The sequence below is a fragment of the Mustela lutreola genome, chromosome 4 (assembly GCF_030435805.1).
Source record: "Mustela lutreola isolate mMusLut2 chromosome 4, mMusLut2.pri, whole genome shotgun sequence".
Taxonomy (NCBI): domain Eukaryota; kingdom Metazoa; phylum Chordata; class Mammalia; order Carnivora; family Mustelidae; genus Mustela; species Mustela lutreola.
Genome location: NC_081293.1, coordinates 53,985,678 through 54,004,689, shown reverse-complemented (window position 1 = coordinate 54,004,689; position 19,012 = coordinate 53,985,678). Strand labels below are relative to the sequence as shown.

The following is a 19,012-nucleotide window of genomic DNA, read 5'->3' as shown; positions in this document are numbered from 1 at the left end:
TGATGCACTTTATTAAATGGTGTGTTAAAAGTTAAAACAATGGGAGGTGATAAGAAGCCGGGAGTAAATCTTTAAGTAGTTCATAACTAGTTTATCTTTCAAGTTAAAACAAGAGAGAGAAAATGACCCATTTAAAAATCAAAGCAAGCTTAAAAGGAAATTCTTCTAGGGTATTAGCTTTGGACTAAATTTCTGGGCATTCTGCATAAAATTTATTATAATTACTACACAAATCTGTTTTTTCAAGAGGAAACTGTCTTAGGATTTATATACTCTGGAAGCTGCTACTTAAGAATTAAGATATTCTGACTGCGAGAATGAGAGATACGAAGATCTAAAGGAAAATAATAAGATCGACAGTTGAATAAGCACTGATCCTTATCACAAATATCACAGATAGAGGGCAAAAATCCCTGGAAAAACTTCTAAACTGATTCAACCATAAATGAATGTTGTATCCCTCATTATACAAGGTTTAAAAATAGCAGAGAAACTATTCTCTTAAACTTCATAAGAAATAAAAGCCTATTTATAAAGACATAAACTAGAGATGAACTCAATTTAAAAACCCTACTTTAGAAACATAACCTTCAGGATCTATTTGATGGAAATTAATACAGTATTTAAATGAAGTACCTGGCAAAGGGATTAAATATGCATATTATAACACGGATGAAAGGAAAATCCATGTGCTCTCTGCTAGGGGAGAAGCCAGCTCAGTTCTATACTACCCCTATGTGAGTCTGCCATTCCTCTACTCTCTTGCAGAACCTGTTCCCCTGGTACCATAAAGTCAACTTTCATTTGCCTGAATTTCATACAAGTCATGCTTTCAATCATTATACGCTGAGATCCCTAAATCCTGTTTTCCTACTCCCATTTCAAAATTTTATACTTCAGAGCCCAAACATCTGCACTACAATCTGTCACAAAGTCTGCCTTCCAAAGAAGTACTGCCGTTTTGGTCTCTACAGCAAGGCGGGCACTCAAATGTTTATAATACTTTAATGCAGTTTACTTCTGTTATTTTATAAAAATAAATGGAAAAAAGTGGAAATCAGAAAAATGTACAGGACACTAATGGGAGGAAATATAGAGCTCATAAATTGAATATGACTGAAACAAAAGCAGAGCTCAGTGGTCATGCCCAAAGCTGCAGATTTTTAGCCTCAAGTGTACAGTTACAGGCTGAAATGAAAAATTTAATTGACATTTATGAAACATGAGTGACCACCAGGGATTTTACATTTGGGAGACCTCTAGGAATGGAAATTCCCCTGTAACATGTAAATTTGCTGTTCAACTTACATGTATTCAACTTCTTTCCGTGTTTTTAGGTTTATATACATATACATATGATGGAAGACAAAAATCTCATACCACTCCGAATTCCTCCAGTCACCAAAAACTGTCATTTGTTAGACTGATCTTGCTAGAACATATTGCTGACTTAATGAGTCATATCTCCCAAGACTATGTGATTGATTAGTTGATTTTTCCAAGTTGTCAAATGCTTATTGGTGCCCTCCTGTAAGGCAGACATATGCTGGACTCTGAGTGACACACAGACAGATTAAAAACAGGGGCCTGATTTGCCAGAGATTCTGAAATCAGACCCTGACGTCAGTGCCTGATGTAAACCTTCACATGGATATGGTACTTGATTATACATGAGGCAGGGACACCAAGAATCAAAGATGTGGCTCCCCCAAAGCAGAGCCAGCTCTGAACCTGTCTCCTAATATTCTAGTTCAATGCTCTTTTTGAACATTTTTTCTTTTAGAATATGTGAGTTTAAAAAGAGGATACCCAGCTGGAGACAATGGGCCATATGAATGGGAAAGGAAATTGTTAGGCTGGAAGCCTTGACTGAGATCTCTCAACTCTTAAGATGGCCACTCATTCTTTCCACCTGTGCAAAAGTTCTCAGCATTTGGATCTTCACCTTACCAGTAACGATGCAGGATCGACATATTCCTGCAAGATCAGTTTCTACTAACCCTGACCTCCACCCATTTAGACCCTCTTTTGAGATCCTGCCTTTTCCAGCCACTGCATGATTTTCCTTCTGATTTCCTTCTCTTTAAGCTTTGTAGAGCCATCCTGGGCTCTCTCTTCTTTCTGATGTGCTTTCTTCCTCCTCTTTAAAATTGACCTTTTACTTTTCTTTCTGACCCTGTGCAATACTTTCTTTTTCTTTTTGTAGAACTCAGCCTGAAAGGGAAAAACATGTTTAACTGACTGCTTTAAGACAATAAAATTGAAAGTTTCATTTTCTATACTTAAGAACAATTTATTATGTGATTTATTTGTGCATAAAATAAGAATTGAAAGTATAATGCAAATGTATGTGCAAATTGGGGTGGCCTTCATAATTATTACAAAAGCACTACTAAAAACTTATATAATTTTCTAGTGAGGATTACTGCTATATAGTGTCAAAGTTTGAGGAAGATCAAATAAGTATTTTTATAAGAAATGCAAATGTAATACTGGGGGGGTTTGTTAAACTTTATGATGGCAATTGAATTAAAATGCAAATGTCAACATATACTGAATTAGACCTCACTATATACAGCAAGTACCCACGAGTGTTACCTTGTATGGAAAAATGTAGAAAAACCTTCCGCTTGATTTTTTCTGTAGAAGCATCTGAAGGCACTTATAGGCCTTCCAACTTAAGAAACACGCTCTTTTCATAAGATAAACAGGCATTCAGAAATTTCTCACAAATAATTTTAGAGGAACTTAAAAATCTTCTTAGTAAACAACAGGATATATATATTAGTGTCATAGTTCGCTCACCTTTCCATCAAAGCGTTTTATTGTATATTGATCAAGACCCAAATCTGTAAAAGAGAAAAAACCATTAGTCAATGATCCTAACTCAAATAAAACATGAAATGACAGCTTTCTGTCATTTCCAATCATTTAATTAAATAGACTAGATGGTTTAGCCACAACAATATTCAAAGGCTATGGGAATGAAAAATTTTTCCACTTTGGGATTCAAAGTGTCAGTGAGAAAAGATCTAATCTTCATTTTACATATGAGAAAGTGAGGCTCTGAGAAGATAAAGAGGATAAAAATTCATGACTAGAACGTTGGACTCTTTCACGGGTGGGTTGTTTTCATTATATCAATATGTTATATCACCTTTAAATAAGGTGAAAAATATTGGTTTTATCTGAATGCATAATAATTTTTTTTGGTATCGATTTAAAATGAGAACAGTTTAATATCAAATTTTGCAATATACCTAAACAGATACAAATAGACCACCTTAATATTACCTTTTAAAGTAAGGTTAAGTAACAAATATTTTCTCTGGGAATACTTAGCATCTAATTCTAAGCACTGTGAAAGATACAAGTAATTAACTATCCTTGAGGGCAGGGATTATTTGTCTTTGACTACTGCTTTCTCCCAGCCCTTGACATAGCGCTTGATCAATAAATACTTATAAGTTAATGAGTCAGATATAATCCCTGCCCTGAAGAGTCACAATTTAGTTAGAAAGACATACGCATATAATAATTAACACTACAAGGGAACATATAACTAGTTCAATGAAGCAGTGCTGTGGGAGTTTTTAGAATGGAGAAATCAGTTCATAATTACACTTGCGTTTCTTCCATAATTACCCAGTTCTTTTCTTTTGGTTCTCATTGTATTCATGCTAGTTTAGGCCCTTATCTTATTATGTCCACAGTATTACAATGATCAGATTATCACTGTTCCCAGAAGAAGCTTTCCACATTTCTGCTTCTACACATTTGGTTAGATATTTTCCTTATCTAAAATGTGTTTCGGGGCACCTAGGTGGCTCAGTGGGTTAGGCCTCTGCCTTCGGCTCAAGTCATGATCCCAGGGACCTGGGATGGAGCCCCGCATCGGGCTCTCTGCTCATTGGGGAGCCTGCTTTCCCCCTTTCTTTGCCAGCTACTCTACCTACTTGTGATCTCTCTCTCTGTCAAATAAATAAATAAAATCTTAAAATGTGTTTCACTTCTAGAAGCCTGCCCTGAACAAAATAAACCACTGACTGTAAAACAAAGAAGTAAATCAGGAAACAAATTAAAAAAAAAAACAAAGCACCCCACAAATCTAATTTGAAACCTCACATATATTGAAGAAGAGAGCACTGCCATAAAGGCAGAACACACTTCTATGACAAAAGAACAGAGAACAAGAGAGAGTTGTAGACAACTAAGGTTGTGTTTAGTTTAGGTTTTATTTTTTTTTAAGTTTTATTTATTTAAGTAATCTCTGCACCCAACGTGGGGCTCGAATTCACAACCCTAGATCAAGAGTCACGTGCTCCTCTGACTGAGCCCACCAGGTGCCCCATCTCATCCCATTTTTTTTTTTTTCAAAACCGTCAAAAGGTTAGGATAAGGTTTCCTCCCAGGACCATGGCCAATCAGACCACAGAATGGAAAATAGAAAATGTAAAAGAGAATTATAGAAAAACAGAGACTTTAAATACTATAGGTCTAATATCATATAAAACCTTTTCTCATTCAGAAACCAGAAGGAAGGGGCGCCTGGGTGGCTCAGTGGGTTAAAGCCTCTGCCTTCAGCTCAGGTCATGATCCCAGGGTCCTGGGATCGAGCCCCACATCAGGCTCTCTGCTCAGCAGGGAGCCTGCTTCCTCCTCTCTCTCTTCCTGCCTCTCTGCCTACTTGTGATCTCTCTCTGTCAAATAAATAAATAAAATCTTAAAAAAAAAAATTCTTGAAGAGCAAGGACAAAATAAAAAGGTTCTCCTATGAAAGTAAACCAAGAATTTACCACCAGTAGACCTGCTCTAAAACACATTCTATCCTTCAAGGGGGAATGGAAATGAAACCATAGGGAAATTTGGAATTTAAGAAATAAACAATAACAGAAACAGTTAACATTTAGATACGCGTAGCAGACTATTTTCTTCTCTTAAGCTCTTTATGACAGCTGAAATGGAACTTGAAATGAAAACAATGTCTGGTGGCATTTTTAATGTATGTAGTTGTTATACATATGACACTATACCATAAATTGGGGAAGAACCTATATAAGGGTAAGACATCTATATTCTTTTTTTTTTTTAAAGATTTTATTTATTTATTTGACAGACAGGAATCACAAGCAGGCAAAAAGGCAGAGAGAGAGAGGAAGGGAAAGCAGGCTCCCCGCTAAGCAGAGAGCCCGATGTGGGGCTTGATCCGAGGACCCTGAGATTATGACCTGAGGTGAAGGCAGAGGCTTTAACCCACTGAGCCACCCAGGCACCCCAAGACATCTATATTCTACTTGAAGCTGTAAAATATAAATTCTAAGTAAACTGTGAAAAGTTAATTAAGTATAATATATAGAATATAATATTGTTATAATCTCCATAGCAACCACCAAATTTAAGATATACAAAGAAATACAGTCAAAAACCAAAAAGTAAAAACCATTAAAAAGTCTCTGAATAATCTGAAAAGATGGCAAGGGATGATGATCATTAAAAAAAGAGAAAACAAATAATAAAATGTTAGACCTAAATTTAAGCATATCAAAAATTGCATTTAATACAAATCCTCTAAACACATTAATTAAAAGGTAGAATCTATCATATTGTATTAAAAAATAAGACCCAATTATATGTTGTCCACAGAAACCCATTTTAAAGATACTGCTATATTTATTTAGATAGATTAAAAGTAATAGGATGAAGGGATACCCGAGTGGCTCAGTGGGTTAAGCATCCAACTCCTGATTTTCAGCTCACATCAGGATCTCCGGGTTATGAGACTGAACCCTGTATTGGGCTTGCACTGGGTATGGAGGCTGCTTAAGCTTCTCTCTCTCTCTCCACCCTAAATCAACCAACCAATCAATCAATCAGTCTCTCCCTCTGGCCCTCCCCACCCAAAACAAACATACATAAAAACCAACAAAATAAATGTGATAGGATGGAAAAAGATATAACATGAAAAATGAATCAAAATAAACAGTGTTGGGATGCCTGGGTAGCTCAGTGGGTTAAAGCCTCTGCATTTGGCTCAGGTCATGATCCCAGGGTCCTGGGATCAAGCCCCACATTGGGCTCTCTGCACAGCAGGGAGCCTGCTTCCTCCTCTCTCGCCTGCCTCTCTGCCTACTTGTGATCTCTGTCAAATAAATAAATAAAATCTTTAAAAAATAAAAAAAGAGTGGCTACATAAATATGAGACTAGGTAGACTTCACAGCAAAAAAAATATTAGCATAAAGGTCAGTTACATAATGATAAGAGGGTCAATGCATGAAGAAGACAGAACAATACATTTTGAACATATATACACCTAATACGAATTTCAAAATATTTGAGGCAAAACCTGATAGGATTAAAAGGATATTAGACAAACCCACAATTAAAGTTGATCAACACCCTTCCCTCAATAACTTTCAGAGAAAGTAGACAGATAATCAGTAGGAAACAGAAGATACTAAGCATATCACTAGCTGCCTGGGACCTAGGAGATAGGAAAAATACAGAAAGGAAGAATTACAAATGGGTGTGAAGAAACTTTTGGGGCTGATGAGTATGTTCATTATATTGATTGTGCTGATGATGGATGGCTTCACTAGTACATACATGTGACTAGTATGTCAAAATTCATCAAACACTTCAATATGTGCTATATATTTATGTTAATTACATCTCAATAAAGTAGTTAAAAAGATATAGTATAAACCATCAAGGAAGTGATGGCTACAACTGAAAATATTGGCCATTTCTGTATACTAAAAATTACCATAAACAAAATAAAAAGGCCATTGACTAGGAGAAGGTATCTGCAATATATATATGAAGCTTTCAAAAGAGAATCCATAAAAGGACTTTTGTTAATTCCTCCCACCCCAAAAAACAAAAAACAAACAAACAAAAACAAATAGAGAAGTGAGCAGACAAGACAGAGAATTTGTAGAAATGGCAACAGGAGTAGCCAATAAACATTCAGAGATGATAAACCTCATTAGTTGCTAGTGAAATGCAAAGTAAAGCCACAAAGATACAATAATTCATTCCAATCATGATCGTTTGCTAAAAAATTAAGTCTGACAATACCAAGTGTTAACAGGAATGCAGAAGAGAAAGCACAAACATTTTTGGAGAATATGTAAATTCTTATATCTATTCTGGAAACCAGGCTGGCAATGTTTAGCAAATCTGAAGAGGAATGGTCCACAGGCCAGCAAGCCTATTTCTAGATATGTTGAAAATAACTTCTTGTAAATATGCACCAGGGCAATAATGGAGGAAGGTTTACTGCAGTACAGTCTGTGATAGTAAAAACACTGGCATATTATAGTTTTCAAATATTCACTTTCTTTTCCTTGACCACCATGGAAAATCCCTTGAGTTTGGGCTCAGCCACATGACTTGTGTTGGTCAACAGAATATTAGCATTATGACATCACAGATCCTCAGAATGGACTTCTGAGGTTGGCTTGCTTTCCTGTACCTCTCCCTTTAATTTAAGAAGAATACATTCTGGGTAGCGCAGTGGTCTAAAAAAAGATGAGAAACATAATAGATCAGCTTGACAAATCTCCTGACAAAACCATGAAGCAGAACTGCCCTTGCCTGGATTAGCCAAACCTGAGCCTATCTACTGAGCAAGGCCTGCTGAGGTCAACAGAGTATACCTCACATGACCTGCAGATGCATAAACTAGATACGGGCTCATGCCCTTTATGTGGTAATTGTTACAAAGCAATAGATGACTAATAAAATTGCAAACAAGTTTCATCTACATGGACTTGGATAAATACTAACATATTTATGCAAATGATAAACACAATTATACAGCAGTGAAAACAGGAGAACAACAGCTATCTGGATCAACAAATATACAAACGTGCATATATAAATATATATTTAACATACTAAAAAACAGGGGAAATGTAGCAGCCAAAATAAGCTAGGTTATGTTGTGGTAATAATCTTAAAATCTCAGTGGCTTACAATAAGGAAGGCTTATATATTGTTTATGCAACATATCTATCACTCATGGGGTGCAGCTTTACTCCACAGAATACTGAATCTGGGATCCAGGCTAATAGCAACCTCTCTGTAGAACATGGAGGAAGTAAAAGAGAACACAACAAACCACAAACTGACTCTTAAAAGATTTTGCTTGAACATAATGTATATCACTGGTCAGAGGAAATCACATGGCTAAGCCCAAAGTCAATGCTGGGGAATGAATATAATCAGTGTCACTAAAAAAAATAAATTGGTTCTATCTCAGGGATAGAATATAAAAGAGGGAAGGAAAGATAAGGTAAGGGGAGGGAAGTGGAATGGACTTAAAAAAAAAAAAAAGATTTCATCCATTTATTTGAGACAGAGTGTACACAACCGGGGGTGGGAGGGAGGAGAGGCAGGCAGACATGGAGAAGCAGACACCCCACTGAGCAGGCAGCTGGACATGGGGCTCAATCCCAGGACACCAAGATTAGGACCTGAGCCAAAAGCAGACACTTAACTGACTAAGCCACCTTACGGCACCCCTGGAATGAACTTTTGATGTTGGCTTAACTTTTTACAACTCAGCCATCCATATGAGAAGACAGATTCTGGGTAGCTCCCGGCATCCTAACTACAAGGGCTTTAGGAGCTCTGTGTCAGAAACCAAAGAAGAGAACAATACGTATGTGTCCTGGAAGGGGTCATAATTTTTTTTCCATATAAGGTCCAATAGAAAGTATCTTGGGCTTTGTGGGCCACACATAGTCTCTGTTGTAACTATTTAACTCTGCTATTGCATGAAAGCTGTCATAATCAATGAGTTTGGATGTACTTCAATAAAACTCTTTTATGAACATCAAAATTTGGATTCTATATAATTTTCAGGTGTCACAAAATACTCTTCTTTTTAAAATGAATTAAAAAAGTAAAAACCTTTCTCAGCTCACAGGCTATATAGAAACAGGCAGCTCACTGCAGCTGACCAACACCTGCTCTACACTCAGCAGCATTGCAAAGAACCAAAAGTAAAAGTAGAAGACAAGGTTCTTCAACTGAAGTGACTTGCCTTGTTGGGGAGAAAACAGCAGTACAAAAATGCTTCAAAAATACGTTCATTGTCTGTACTTCCTTATGTTTTCCTGTTCCTAATTAGTGTTCTTTTATTTCAGCTTAAAGAACTCCCTTTAACATTTCATAAGCTATTCCAGTGGTGATGAACTCTGTTAATGTTTGCTTGTCTTGGAAAACTTGGACAGCTTTGTTGGGTAGAGTATTCTTGGTTAGCAGTTTTCTGCCTTAAGACTTTCCGTAAGGGCACCTAGGTGGCTCAGTGGGTTAAGCTGCTGCCTTCAGCTCAGGTCATGATCTCAGGGTCCTGGGATCGAGTCCCACATCGGGCTCTCTGCTCAGCGGGGAGCCTGCTTCCTCCTCTCTCTCTCTGCCTACTTGTGATCTCTCTCTGTCAAATAAATAAATAAATAAAATCTTAAAAAAAAAAAAAAAAGACTTTCTGTAAATGGTGTCTTTTTTTCCAACTTGCAAAGTTTCTGCTGAGAAGTCTGCTTACAGTCTTATGGAGGTTCCCTTATACGTAACAGGTTGTTTTTCTCTTGTTGCTTTTAAGATTCTCTCCTTGCCTTTGACTTTTGACACTTAATTCTAATGTGTCCTGGTGTGGGTCTCCTTGGATTCATCTTATTTAGAGCTGAGCTCCTGGATCTAGATGTCTGTTTTCTTCCCCAGCTCAGGGAAATTTTCAGACATTACTGTTTAAATAAGATTTTTGCTTCTTTCTCCTTTCTCTTTCTAGGCCTCCTATAATGTGGATGTTGGTCCACTGATGTTGTTCCATAAGTTCCTTAAGCTATCTTCACTCTTTCTTTTCTTCTTTGTTACACCAACTGATTAGGTTCCACTACCATGTCGTCACGTTCACTAATCCTTTCTTTTGATGCACCTATCCTGTGGTTGAACCCCTTTACTGTATTTTTCAGTACAGTTATTGCATTCTTCAGCTCTGTGATTTCTTTTTGATACTTTCTTATATTTTCTCTCTTATTGAAATTCTTACTTTATTCACACATCATTCTGTTGAGTTTGGTAGGCATTTTTGTAATTTTGAACTCTTTATCAAGTAAACTACTCATGTCCATTTCGTTAAGGTCTTTTTCTGAGGTTTTATCTTTTTTCCTTTGAAATATGTTCCTCTATCTCCATTTTCCTTGACTGTCTGTGTTGGGTTTTTATACATTGAACAAAACAGCCACTTCTCTCAATCCTGAAGGAATAACCTCATGTAGAAATTGAACTTAACTGTTCAACTCTGCCCTAGTTCTTGGTTGTCTCTCAAACCTTTGATTGTCTAAGCAGCCTACTTTACTCTTAGAGGCTCCTTGTAGTTGAGGATATGCCAAGACCTCTCACTATCCCAAAAAGGAGAATCTCAGCACCTAGATTCAGACTAATTGGAAGTCAGACTCTCAAGAAGCAGATTTTGCAGGGCAGGGGATTGGGGGGGGCAGAAAAAGAGGGAGAGGGAGAATCCCAAAAAGGCTCAACCAAGAGTTGGGACACTTAACCAACTGAGCCACCCAGGTGCCCCAGGTAGCAGCTTTTAAAGTACGCAAATATGCCTCTTTCAGAGAAAGACTAGGAGATGGCTATTTCTGTTTGCTGCTTCTGCACTGAGCGCTGAATGACAGCCAGCTAAAAATTGGTTTTTGTCTGTTTCTTACTTTCCACTGAATCTGTAAACACAACCCCACTGCTACCAGAGCCAAATTATTCAAAGATGTGGTCTCTGGGTGGAAGCCGCAACAGCTGGGAAGCCAAATATGTACACAAGCTCCTTTCTCAGAAACCTGCCACTTGGGGCAAGGCAGAGAGGATGAAGATAATACCCATCATTCTCCCCAGTCTCTGGAGAGGTTTATAGCTGGCCCCTATATGTGTGTTTAATTAGGAGCCTGTTCTTGGGCCACAGCTATAAAGATAAGCTAATAAGTCTGTATCACAGAAAAACTCAAGGTATTTTTCAGTCTCAGGTTGCTGCACCGTGCCCTGGGGGAGTAGCCAATTAAGAACTCTTTCTCCATTTGTCATAGTCCTATGGCAACTGCAAACATAAGGCCTAACAGCCGACCAAGGGGTGTGTCCTGGGTGGCACTGACACAAACCAGAGCTCCAGACATCTGCCTAAGTTCCCTTTCCAGAAGATCTTGGTGTTCAGGAGTGAGGCAAAGGTAGAGTACAAGGTCTTTGGAGAGTATTTCAGCAGTCCTTCGGATGTGCATGAAACCAGAAGCCAGCTCCACAGGGCAAAGCTTCAAAATAAGCCAACAAGGCCTCTTTCACAGAAAGACTGAGGATGTGTTTCAGTCTGTTGTCTTTGCACTGTGCCCCAGTTAAGAACTGTTTCTCCGTTTGTTACAGTCTTATGGAACCTACAAATGCAAGCCCTGCTGGCCACCAGAGGCAGGCAATCAAGATGTGTGTCCTGGGTGGCAGTGATACAACCAGTACACTAGACATGAACACAAGCTCCTTTCTCGGAGACACTGGCCACCTGGAGCAAAGCAGAGGGAAAGCTCAAAGATGGAGCCCAGCAGTCTCGGTCTTTGGAAAGTGTTTCAGCAGAGCCCTAGAAGTGTATTATATTATATGCTTGACCCCTCCAGCTGAAGCTTTAAGTAACACAGGTCTCTTTCACAAAAAGACTGGGTGTTTTTCAGGCAGCTGCCTCTATGTGCGCCCCTTGGATGCTGTAGATATATGGCCTCCTGGCTTTAAAGCTAGATGTTCAGGAAGCTCATCTCTCAGGTGCAAGTCTCAAAAACTGGGGTGCCAGCTGTGGTGTTCAGTGCCCTCACTCCTCCAGCAGAAGCTCAGGGCTGTGAATTCCCTCCCAACTACTGATTTGCTGTGCCAGGGATGGGGTTTATGGCAAGAATGTGCCTCAGCCTCGCCTACCTATTTCAATGTGGGTTTTTTTCTCATTTGCTCAATGTGTAGGAGTTGCTCATCTAGTTTTTGGGTTTCTTTCAGAGGAAGTTGTTTTGTAAGTAGCTACAGATTTGCTGTGTCTGTGGGAGGAGGTTCAAAATCCTCCTACGTCACCATCTTGAACCAGAGCCCACTGTATAGGACCAAGTATAAAATTATGCGGTCTCAAAGTAAAGGTAAGATTATGAAATGCATGAAGGGTCATCCCAGAGGGAATTTGAGGTCCAGGACAAGTAAATCACAGTATGATCTATGTCTACCTTTGTACACTCTTTTCATGTTCCAGAGACAAAATCAGGTCAATACAAATACAGTCAGCCAGTGGGATATGGTAGAAAGGAATGAGGGATCCTCTCTGCTTTGACTAACAAATTTGTCTACATAGTTCTTAAAAAATTCTCCCTTTGCTGCTGCTTCTTCCAATCATTGGGTGGCTATGTAATACTGGTTACTGCAGTAGCAAGAGTCATGCAAAGCCCAGAGCCTGAAGCCAACTGCCTTACCCACCATACTTAGGGATGGTGCTGACATGAAGATTGCCCAGAAAGAGAGATGAGACATATTCAAGTCTATACTATACTCCCCCCCCCCCATTTAATATATTTCCTACTTCACTACTCTAAATTTTCTTGGTATTCAATGCAGAAATATTCTTAATCGGCTTTTTACTGAAATTCATTAGCTCTCCACTTTTTTTTTTCTTAAAGATTTTATTTATTTGGGGCACCTGGGTGGCTCAGTCGGTTAAGAATCTGCCTTCTGCTCAGGTCATGATCTCAGGGTCCTAGGATCGAGCCCCACATCAGGTTCCCTGCTCAGTGGGGAGCCAGCTTTTTTCTCTTCCTCTGCCTGCCGCTCCCCCTGCTTATGCACTCTCCCTCTCTCTCTCCAATAAATAAAGAAATAAAATCTTTTTTTTTTAAAGATTTAAAAAAATTTTATTAAAAAAAAAACGATTTTATTTCTTATAAGCAGAAGGAGAAGCAGGAAGAGGGAGAGGGAGAAGCAGGTTCCCCACGGAGCAGGGAGCCCAATGCACGGCTCGATCCCAGGACCCAGGGATCATAACCAGAAATAAAGGCAGATGCTTAACCGACTGAGACACTTGGGCACCCCTAGCTCTCCACTCATTTAAAAACTGCTTAGGGGTACCTGGGTGGCTCAGTCTGTTGAGCGCCTGACCCTTGATTTCAGCTCAAGTCATGATCTTGGGGTCCTGGGATTAAGCCCTATGTCAGGCTCCCTGCTCAGTGGCGAGTCTGCTTGAAGATTCTCTCGCTCCCCTTTTGCCCCCTCTCCACCACTTGCCTGCAATCTCTCTCTAAAATAAAATCTTTGGGGAAAAGAACTGCTTACTTTTAGGACTTTGTATGCTTTTTGATTATTTTTAAACTGTTCTAAAACTAAAACTTATAAATTTAGATCTGTTAGGTATCCTGAGATATGGTATGTGTGAAAGACATGACACAACAAAGTTGAAATATGAACTACTGGCTAGAGTCCAGCCATCTGATGATAGAAATTCAAACTATAAAAAAAAAAAAGCCTTATTCTTTTCTTTATTTCAACCCATATAAGAATAATATACATTTTACTTCTGCTGCATTAACATTTGTGGAAATTCTTGTTCATGAGCAAACAGAAATGAAGCCAAACTTTCCAAATGAATCTCATTTTAATATATTATAATTTTCCCTCATGATCATCATCTCAAAAGAAAAGCAATTATTCATTATTCTGGCTTTTTATGAAAACCAGAAATGTGCATGACATATTAAACATTTAGTAACTATTCTGTTCATGTAACAATTTTTTTTAATAATTAAAAACCAAAAGATTACAAAGTGAAATATCAAAATGTGTAGAACTGATTAAAATATATAATTTCTAAAGGGAAAAAAAAAGCTTCCTCAAATGACCAAATGATCTTTAGTGACATGCCTAGAGTATTGCTTCATTTTCACTGTCACATTCTTATTTAAAGTTACTAATATAAATTAGACTCAGAAATAATTTGACAGTTACAAAAATATTTTACACTATCACAAAAACCAGGAAAATATTTTACAATTCTTTTTTCTCCATCTTAAAACAGAAACCTTCTTTAATCTCTCTTTCCGTATCTCATAAAACAAGGAGCTAAAAGTAATTTAAAAGGTTCTTAATTGGGCGCCTGGGTGGCTCAGTGGGTTAAGCCGCTGCCTTCGGCTCAGGTCATGATCTCAGGGTCCTGGGATCGAGTCCCGCATCGGGCTCTCCGCTCAGCAGGGAGCCTGCTTCCTCCTCTCTCTCTCTCTGCCTGCCTCTCTGCCTACTTGTAATCTCTGTCTGTCAAATAAATAAATAAAATCTTTAAAAAAAAAAAAAAAAAAGGTTCTTAATTTAAAATTCAAAGCAATTAGTAGAAGCTTTATATACCTTCTTTCTGATTATAAAAGACCATATACTCTGTAAAAGTAGGGGGTTTTGTCTATTTTATTCATTACTGCATCCCTTCCACATAGAATAGTGTCTAACTCATAGCAGAGGTCAATCAATACTTGTTGAATAAATGTGTTTGCAGTCTATTACAAAATAAAGGAACATATAAGAAAGAATAAAATAATTCCTTATAACTTCAGCATTTAGAGAATACATTTGGTATAGTCTCTTTCAGTTGCTATGTATGTTCTACATGGGTGAAATGCAAAGTATGGAAGAACATATTAAATAATACCATAGGGAGAAAATCCATAAAATCCAAAACGTGGGAAATTTTAGAATATAAATGACTTGTGTTTTTTCCACAAATAAATGATGTCTAGATTGGGTTTCCTAAAAAGTAGGGAACCAGGGTAAGAGGATCAAGAAAAGGCAAACAAGAAAGGAGGGAAAGCCAATTCAAGGGTGTGTTACTGAGCTGATTACTGCTCTAGACAACTAGGGCTCACTTCTCTTTGGCTCACCCAAGAAACCATGTAGTTTGTGTCTCAGAACTGACCACCCAAAACTGTGGAAAAGAGAATATTTATCCACCACATCAACAAAGAGTAAACTCCATCGTACCTCCATAGTGTGCAGATGCCAGTACAGTCGGTTGGGCCCCTACAGAGACCACGTGCTACAGCAGCAGAGATGCTCTGTGACATATTTTGTACAGGAGTAGGATCTAAAAACGAAACTACTCTTTTAGAGGATATGTTTAAGGAAAGCATCATAAGGAATGGCATTTGAGTCTTTAAGTTGGATTTTGAAAAATGAGTAATAATCATCATGTATTTGAGAGGGAAAGGGCTTTACTCAGAGTGAGTAAATTATATGGTCAAATTACAAACGTGGGGATACCTGGATGGCTCAGTTGGTTAGGCTGCTGCCTTCAGCTCAGGTCATGATCCCAGCATCCTGGGATGGAGTCCCACATGGGGCTCCTTGCTCAATGGGAAGCCTGCTTCTCTCTCTGCTTCTGCCTGCCACTTTGCCTGCTTGTGCTCTCTCTCTCTCTGACAAATAAAGAAATAAAATCTTAAATAAAAAAATTAAAAACATGAGAGGGCACTTGGGTGGCTCAGTCATTAGGCAGTTGCCTTCAGCTCAGGCATGATCTCAGCGTCCTGAGATCGAAGCCCCACATCAGGCTCCCTGCTCAGCGGGAAGCCTGCTTCTCTCTCTCCTGCTCCCCATGCTTGTGTTCCTTCTATCTCTGTGTCTCTCTCTGTCAAATAAATAAATAAAATCTTAAAAAAAAAATACAAACACATGAAATAGCAGTATGAGGTTGGGAACCAGAAAGGTGTTACACTTCGTAACACCAGGGAATTTATAATGTTTCATTCATATTTATTAACGTTAACACATTTTTAGGACAAACAAAAACTCTAAGTAGAACTATCACCCCTCAAAGGTGTGAGAAATCTGTATGCTTACATTTTTTTGTTATGGAAGCTTTCAAATATTAAAATACACAAAATAATATAATCAACCTATATATACTCTCATCACTTAGCTTCAACAATTGTCAACACATTGTCAACCCTATTTATTTATCACCTTCTTATTTCTTCTCCACACTCCATATTGTTTTAAAGCCAGTCAAGACATTATATCATCATTTCTTGCTAATTGTGGTACTTATGTTCTATAAAATAGCCACAAAAAATTAATTGCTAAATACTGACCAATTTCTCCTATGGGAAATACAGGGTAAGGTTCCTTGAGAGTCTGGTCACAACATTTTTGTTAGCCGATCAATATATAGAAAACCTTGTTTTTCGTGCGTTTGTGTTTAAAGACATTTTATTCTCTCTCCCTTTTCTCTCCTGCCCTCCCTCCAAGGACACATGTTTGAAGAATGAAAGCTGAGGGGCGCCTGGGTGACTCAGTTGGTTAAGCAACTGCCTTTGGCTCAGGCCATGATCCTGGAGTCATGGCATTGAGTCCCGAATTGGGCTCCCTACTCAGCAGGAGTCTGCTTCTCCCTCTGACCCTCCCCCTTCTCATGCTCTCTCTCATTGTCTCTCTTGCAAATAAATATATAAAATCTTAAGGAAAAAAAAAGAATGAAAGCTGAAACAAAAAGGCAGAGCTTTAGCTTGCTTGACTTCAGCAGGCAACATATGTAAGGGGTGACTCAAATTTTCGCCATTCTGCACGTATCTGCAGATGACGCCAAAAGCCGTGCAGGTACTGATTGTGGGGTTATAAGCACATCTGAGCGAGTGTGTCACCTTGCAAACACAAAATCTGCAAATAAGGACTGACTGCACACGCACTTTTTTCCCCCTTTAAAAACTGAGGTGAAATTCAATTAAAATAAAATACCCATTTCAAAGTGTGCGGTTCAGTGACATTTAATACATTCATAGTGTTGTGTAACTACCTCTCTATCTAGTTCCAAAACATTTTCACTGCTCCAAAAAAGAAACCCCCACAACAATTTAGCAATCAGTTCTCATTCCCCCAACCCAGCTGCTGGCAACTAACAACCCACCTTCTATCTCTATGGATTTACCTATATTAGATATTTCATGTAAATAAAATCATATGGTATGTGGCATTTTGTGTTTAGCTTGTTTCACTTAGCAGGATGTTGTCAAGGTTCATCCACACTGAAAAATACTCCATTGTATGTATATACTATAATCTGTTTATCCATTCAGCTCTTAAGCAGCAATTGGGGTATTTAACAATGTTGCTGTGTATATTCATATATAAGTACTCATCTGAGCCCTGTTTTCAATTCATTCTGGCATATATTAGTAGTGCTGGGTCAAATGGTTAATTCTACGTTTAAGTTTCTGAGAAATGTCCAAATTGCTTTCCACAGTGTTTGCACCATTATTTTACGTTCTCACCAGCAACAAGTTAATTTCTACATGTATTTACTGACACTTGTTTTTAGATTATAGCCAATCTGGTGGGTGTGCGGTGGTATAACAAGGTTTTTTGTTTGTTTGTTTAAAGATTTTATTTATTATTTAACAGAGATCACATAAGTAGGCAGAGAGGCAGGCAGAGAGAAAGGAAGAAGCAGGCTCCCTGCCAAGCAGAGAGCCCAACACGGGGCTCGATCCCAGGACCCCGTGATCATGACCTGAGCGGAAGGCAGAGGCTTTAACCCACTGAGCCACCCAGGTGCCCCTATATCAAGGTTTTGATTTGTATTTCCCTCATGATTAATAAATTAAGCATGTTTTCATGTGCTTACTGGCCCTTTGCATATTTATTTGGAGAAATGTTTATTCAAGTCCTTTGTCCATTTGTTAATTGAGTTATCTTTTTGTTGAATTGGAAGAGTTCTGGTATTTGGGGCACCTGGATGGCTCAATAGATTAGGCATCTACCTTCAGATTAGGTCATAATCCCAGGGTCCTGGGATGAAGTCATGTATGGGACTCCCTGCTGAAGAGAGTCTGCTTCTCCCTCTCCCTCTGCCCCCCACTCCTCCACCCCTACTTGTGAGAGAGTGCATGTGCTCTCTAATAAATTAAAAAAAAGGGGGGGGGGGTTCTGATAGTTCGTATGTTTCTAGTACTCTATCCATATTTATCTAGGTAAAATCTAGTTTGTTGGTATAAAATTCTTCATAGTATTCTCTTATAATCCTTTTCATTTCTTTAAGTAGGTAGTAATGTCCCCACCTGCATTTCTGATTTTAGTTATTTTGCTTCTCTTTCTTTTTTCCTGGACTAGCTAAAGGTTTCTCATTTTTGCTATTCTTTTCAAAGAATGAACTTTTTGTTTTATTGATTCTCTCTCTTGTTTTTCTATTTTCCATTTCATTTATTGCTGTATTAACATTCATTATTTCCTTATTTTACTACCTTTGGTTTTTGTTTTGTTTGCTTTTCTTTTTAATTCAAACACCAGTTTTTAGGAAACTGATATGAGATCTTTCTTCTGTTTAAATTTTGGTGTATATATTTATTTTTAAGTTTCCCTGGTATTGGAGGACCACATACATTTTGGTAAATACTGTTTTCTTTCATTTATCTCAAAGTATTTTCTAACTTCTCTCGTGATTTCTTCTCCAATCCATTGGTGGTTTACTTTCCACATATTTGTCATTTTTTAGTTATCCTTCTGTTATTGATGGATAGTTTCATTCTATTGTAATCAGAACAGATACTTGGTATGATTTTAATCTTTTAAAATTTAAGATTCATTTTAATACCTAACATATGGTTTATATGGTCTGTTCTGGAGACTATTTGATTTGCACTCGAGAACACTATTAATTCTGCTGCTCTTGAGTGGAATGTTCTGTAAATATCTTTGGTCTAACTGGTTTATAGCATTAAATCCTCTTTCTTCATTAACCTTCTGTCTAAACGTTCTACCCATTATTGAAATGGCAGGACGGAAGTCACACAACTATTATTATTATTATTTTATTTAACCATTTTTAGCATTAAAAATGATTAATTTATTTGAGAGAGAGTGAGAGGAGAGCAGGGGGGAGGCACAGAGGGAGAGGAGAGAACCTCAAGCAGACTTTCTGCTGAGCACAAAGCCTGATGCAGGGTTCCATCTCATCACCCATGAGATCAC

The 19,012-nt window shown here is 38.1% G+C and overlaps 1 protein-coding gene across 3 annotated transcripts in view; it reads right to left on the bottom strand.

The window, feature by feature from the left end:
- The window catches only part of MICU1 (mitochondrial calcium uptake 1), a 244,368-nt gene that overhangs the window by 133,353 nt on the left and 92,003 nt on the right, over nucleotides 1–19,012 (bottom strand). For all 3 annotated transcript variants that reach the window (XM_059169978.1, XM_059169979.1, XM_059169980.1), the window contains one exon: nucleotides 2,806–2,849. In XM_059169978.1, the coding sequence (XP_059025961.1) occupies nucleotides 2,806–2,849 (44 nt within the window). The remainder of the gene's footprint in view (nucleotides 1–2,805; nucleotides 2,850–19,012) is intronic.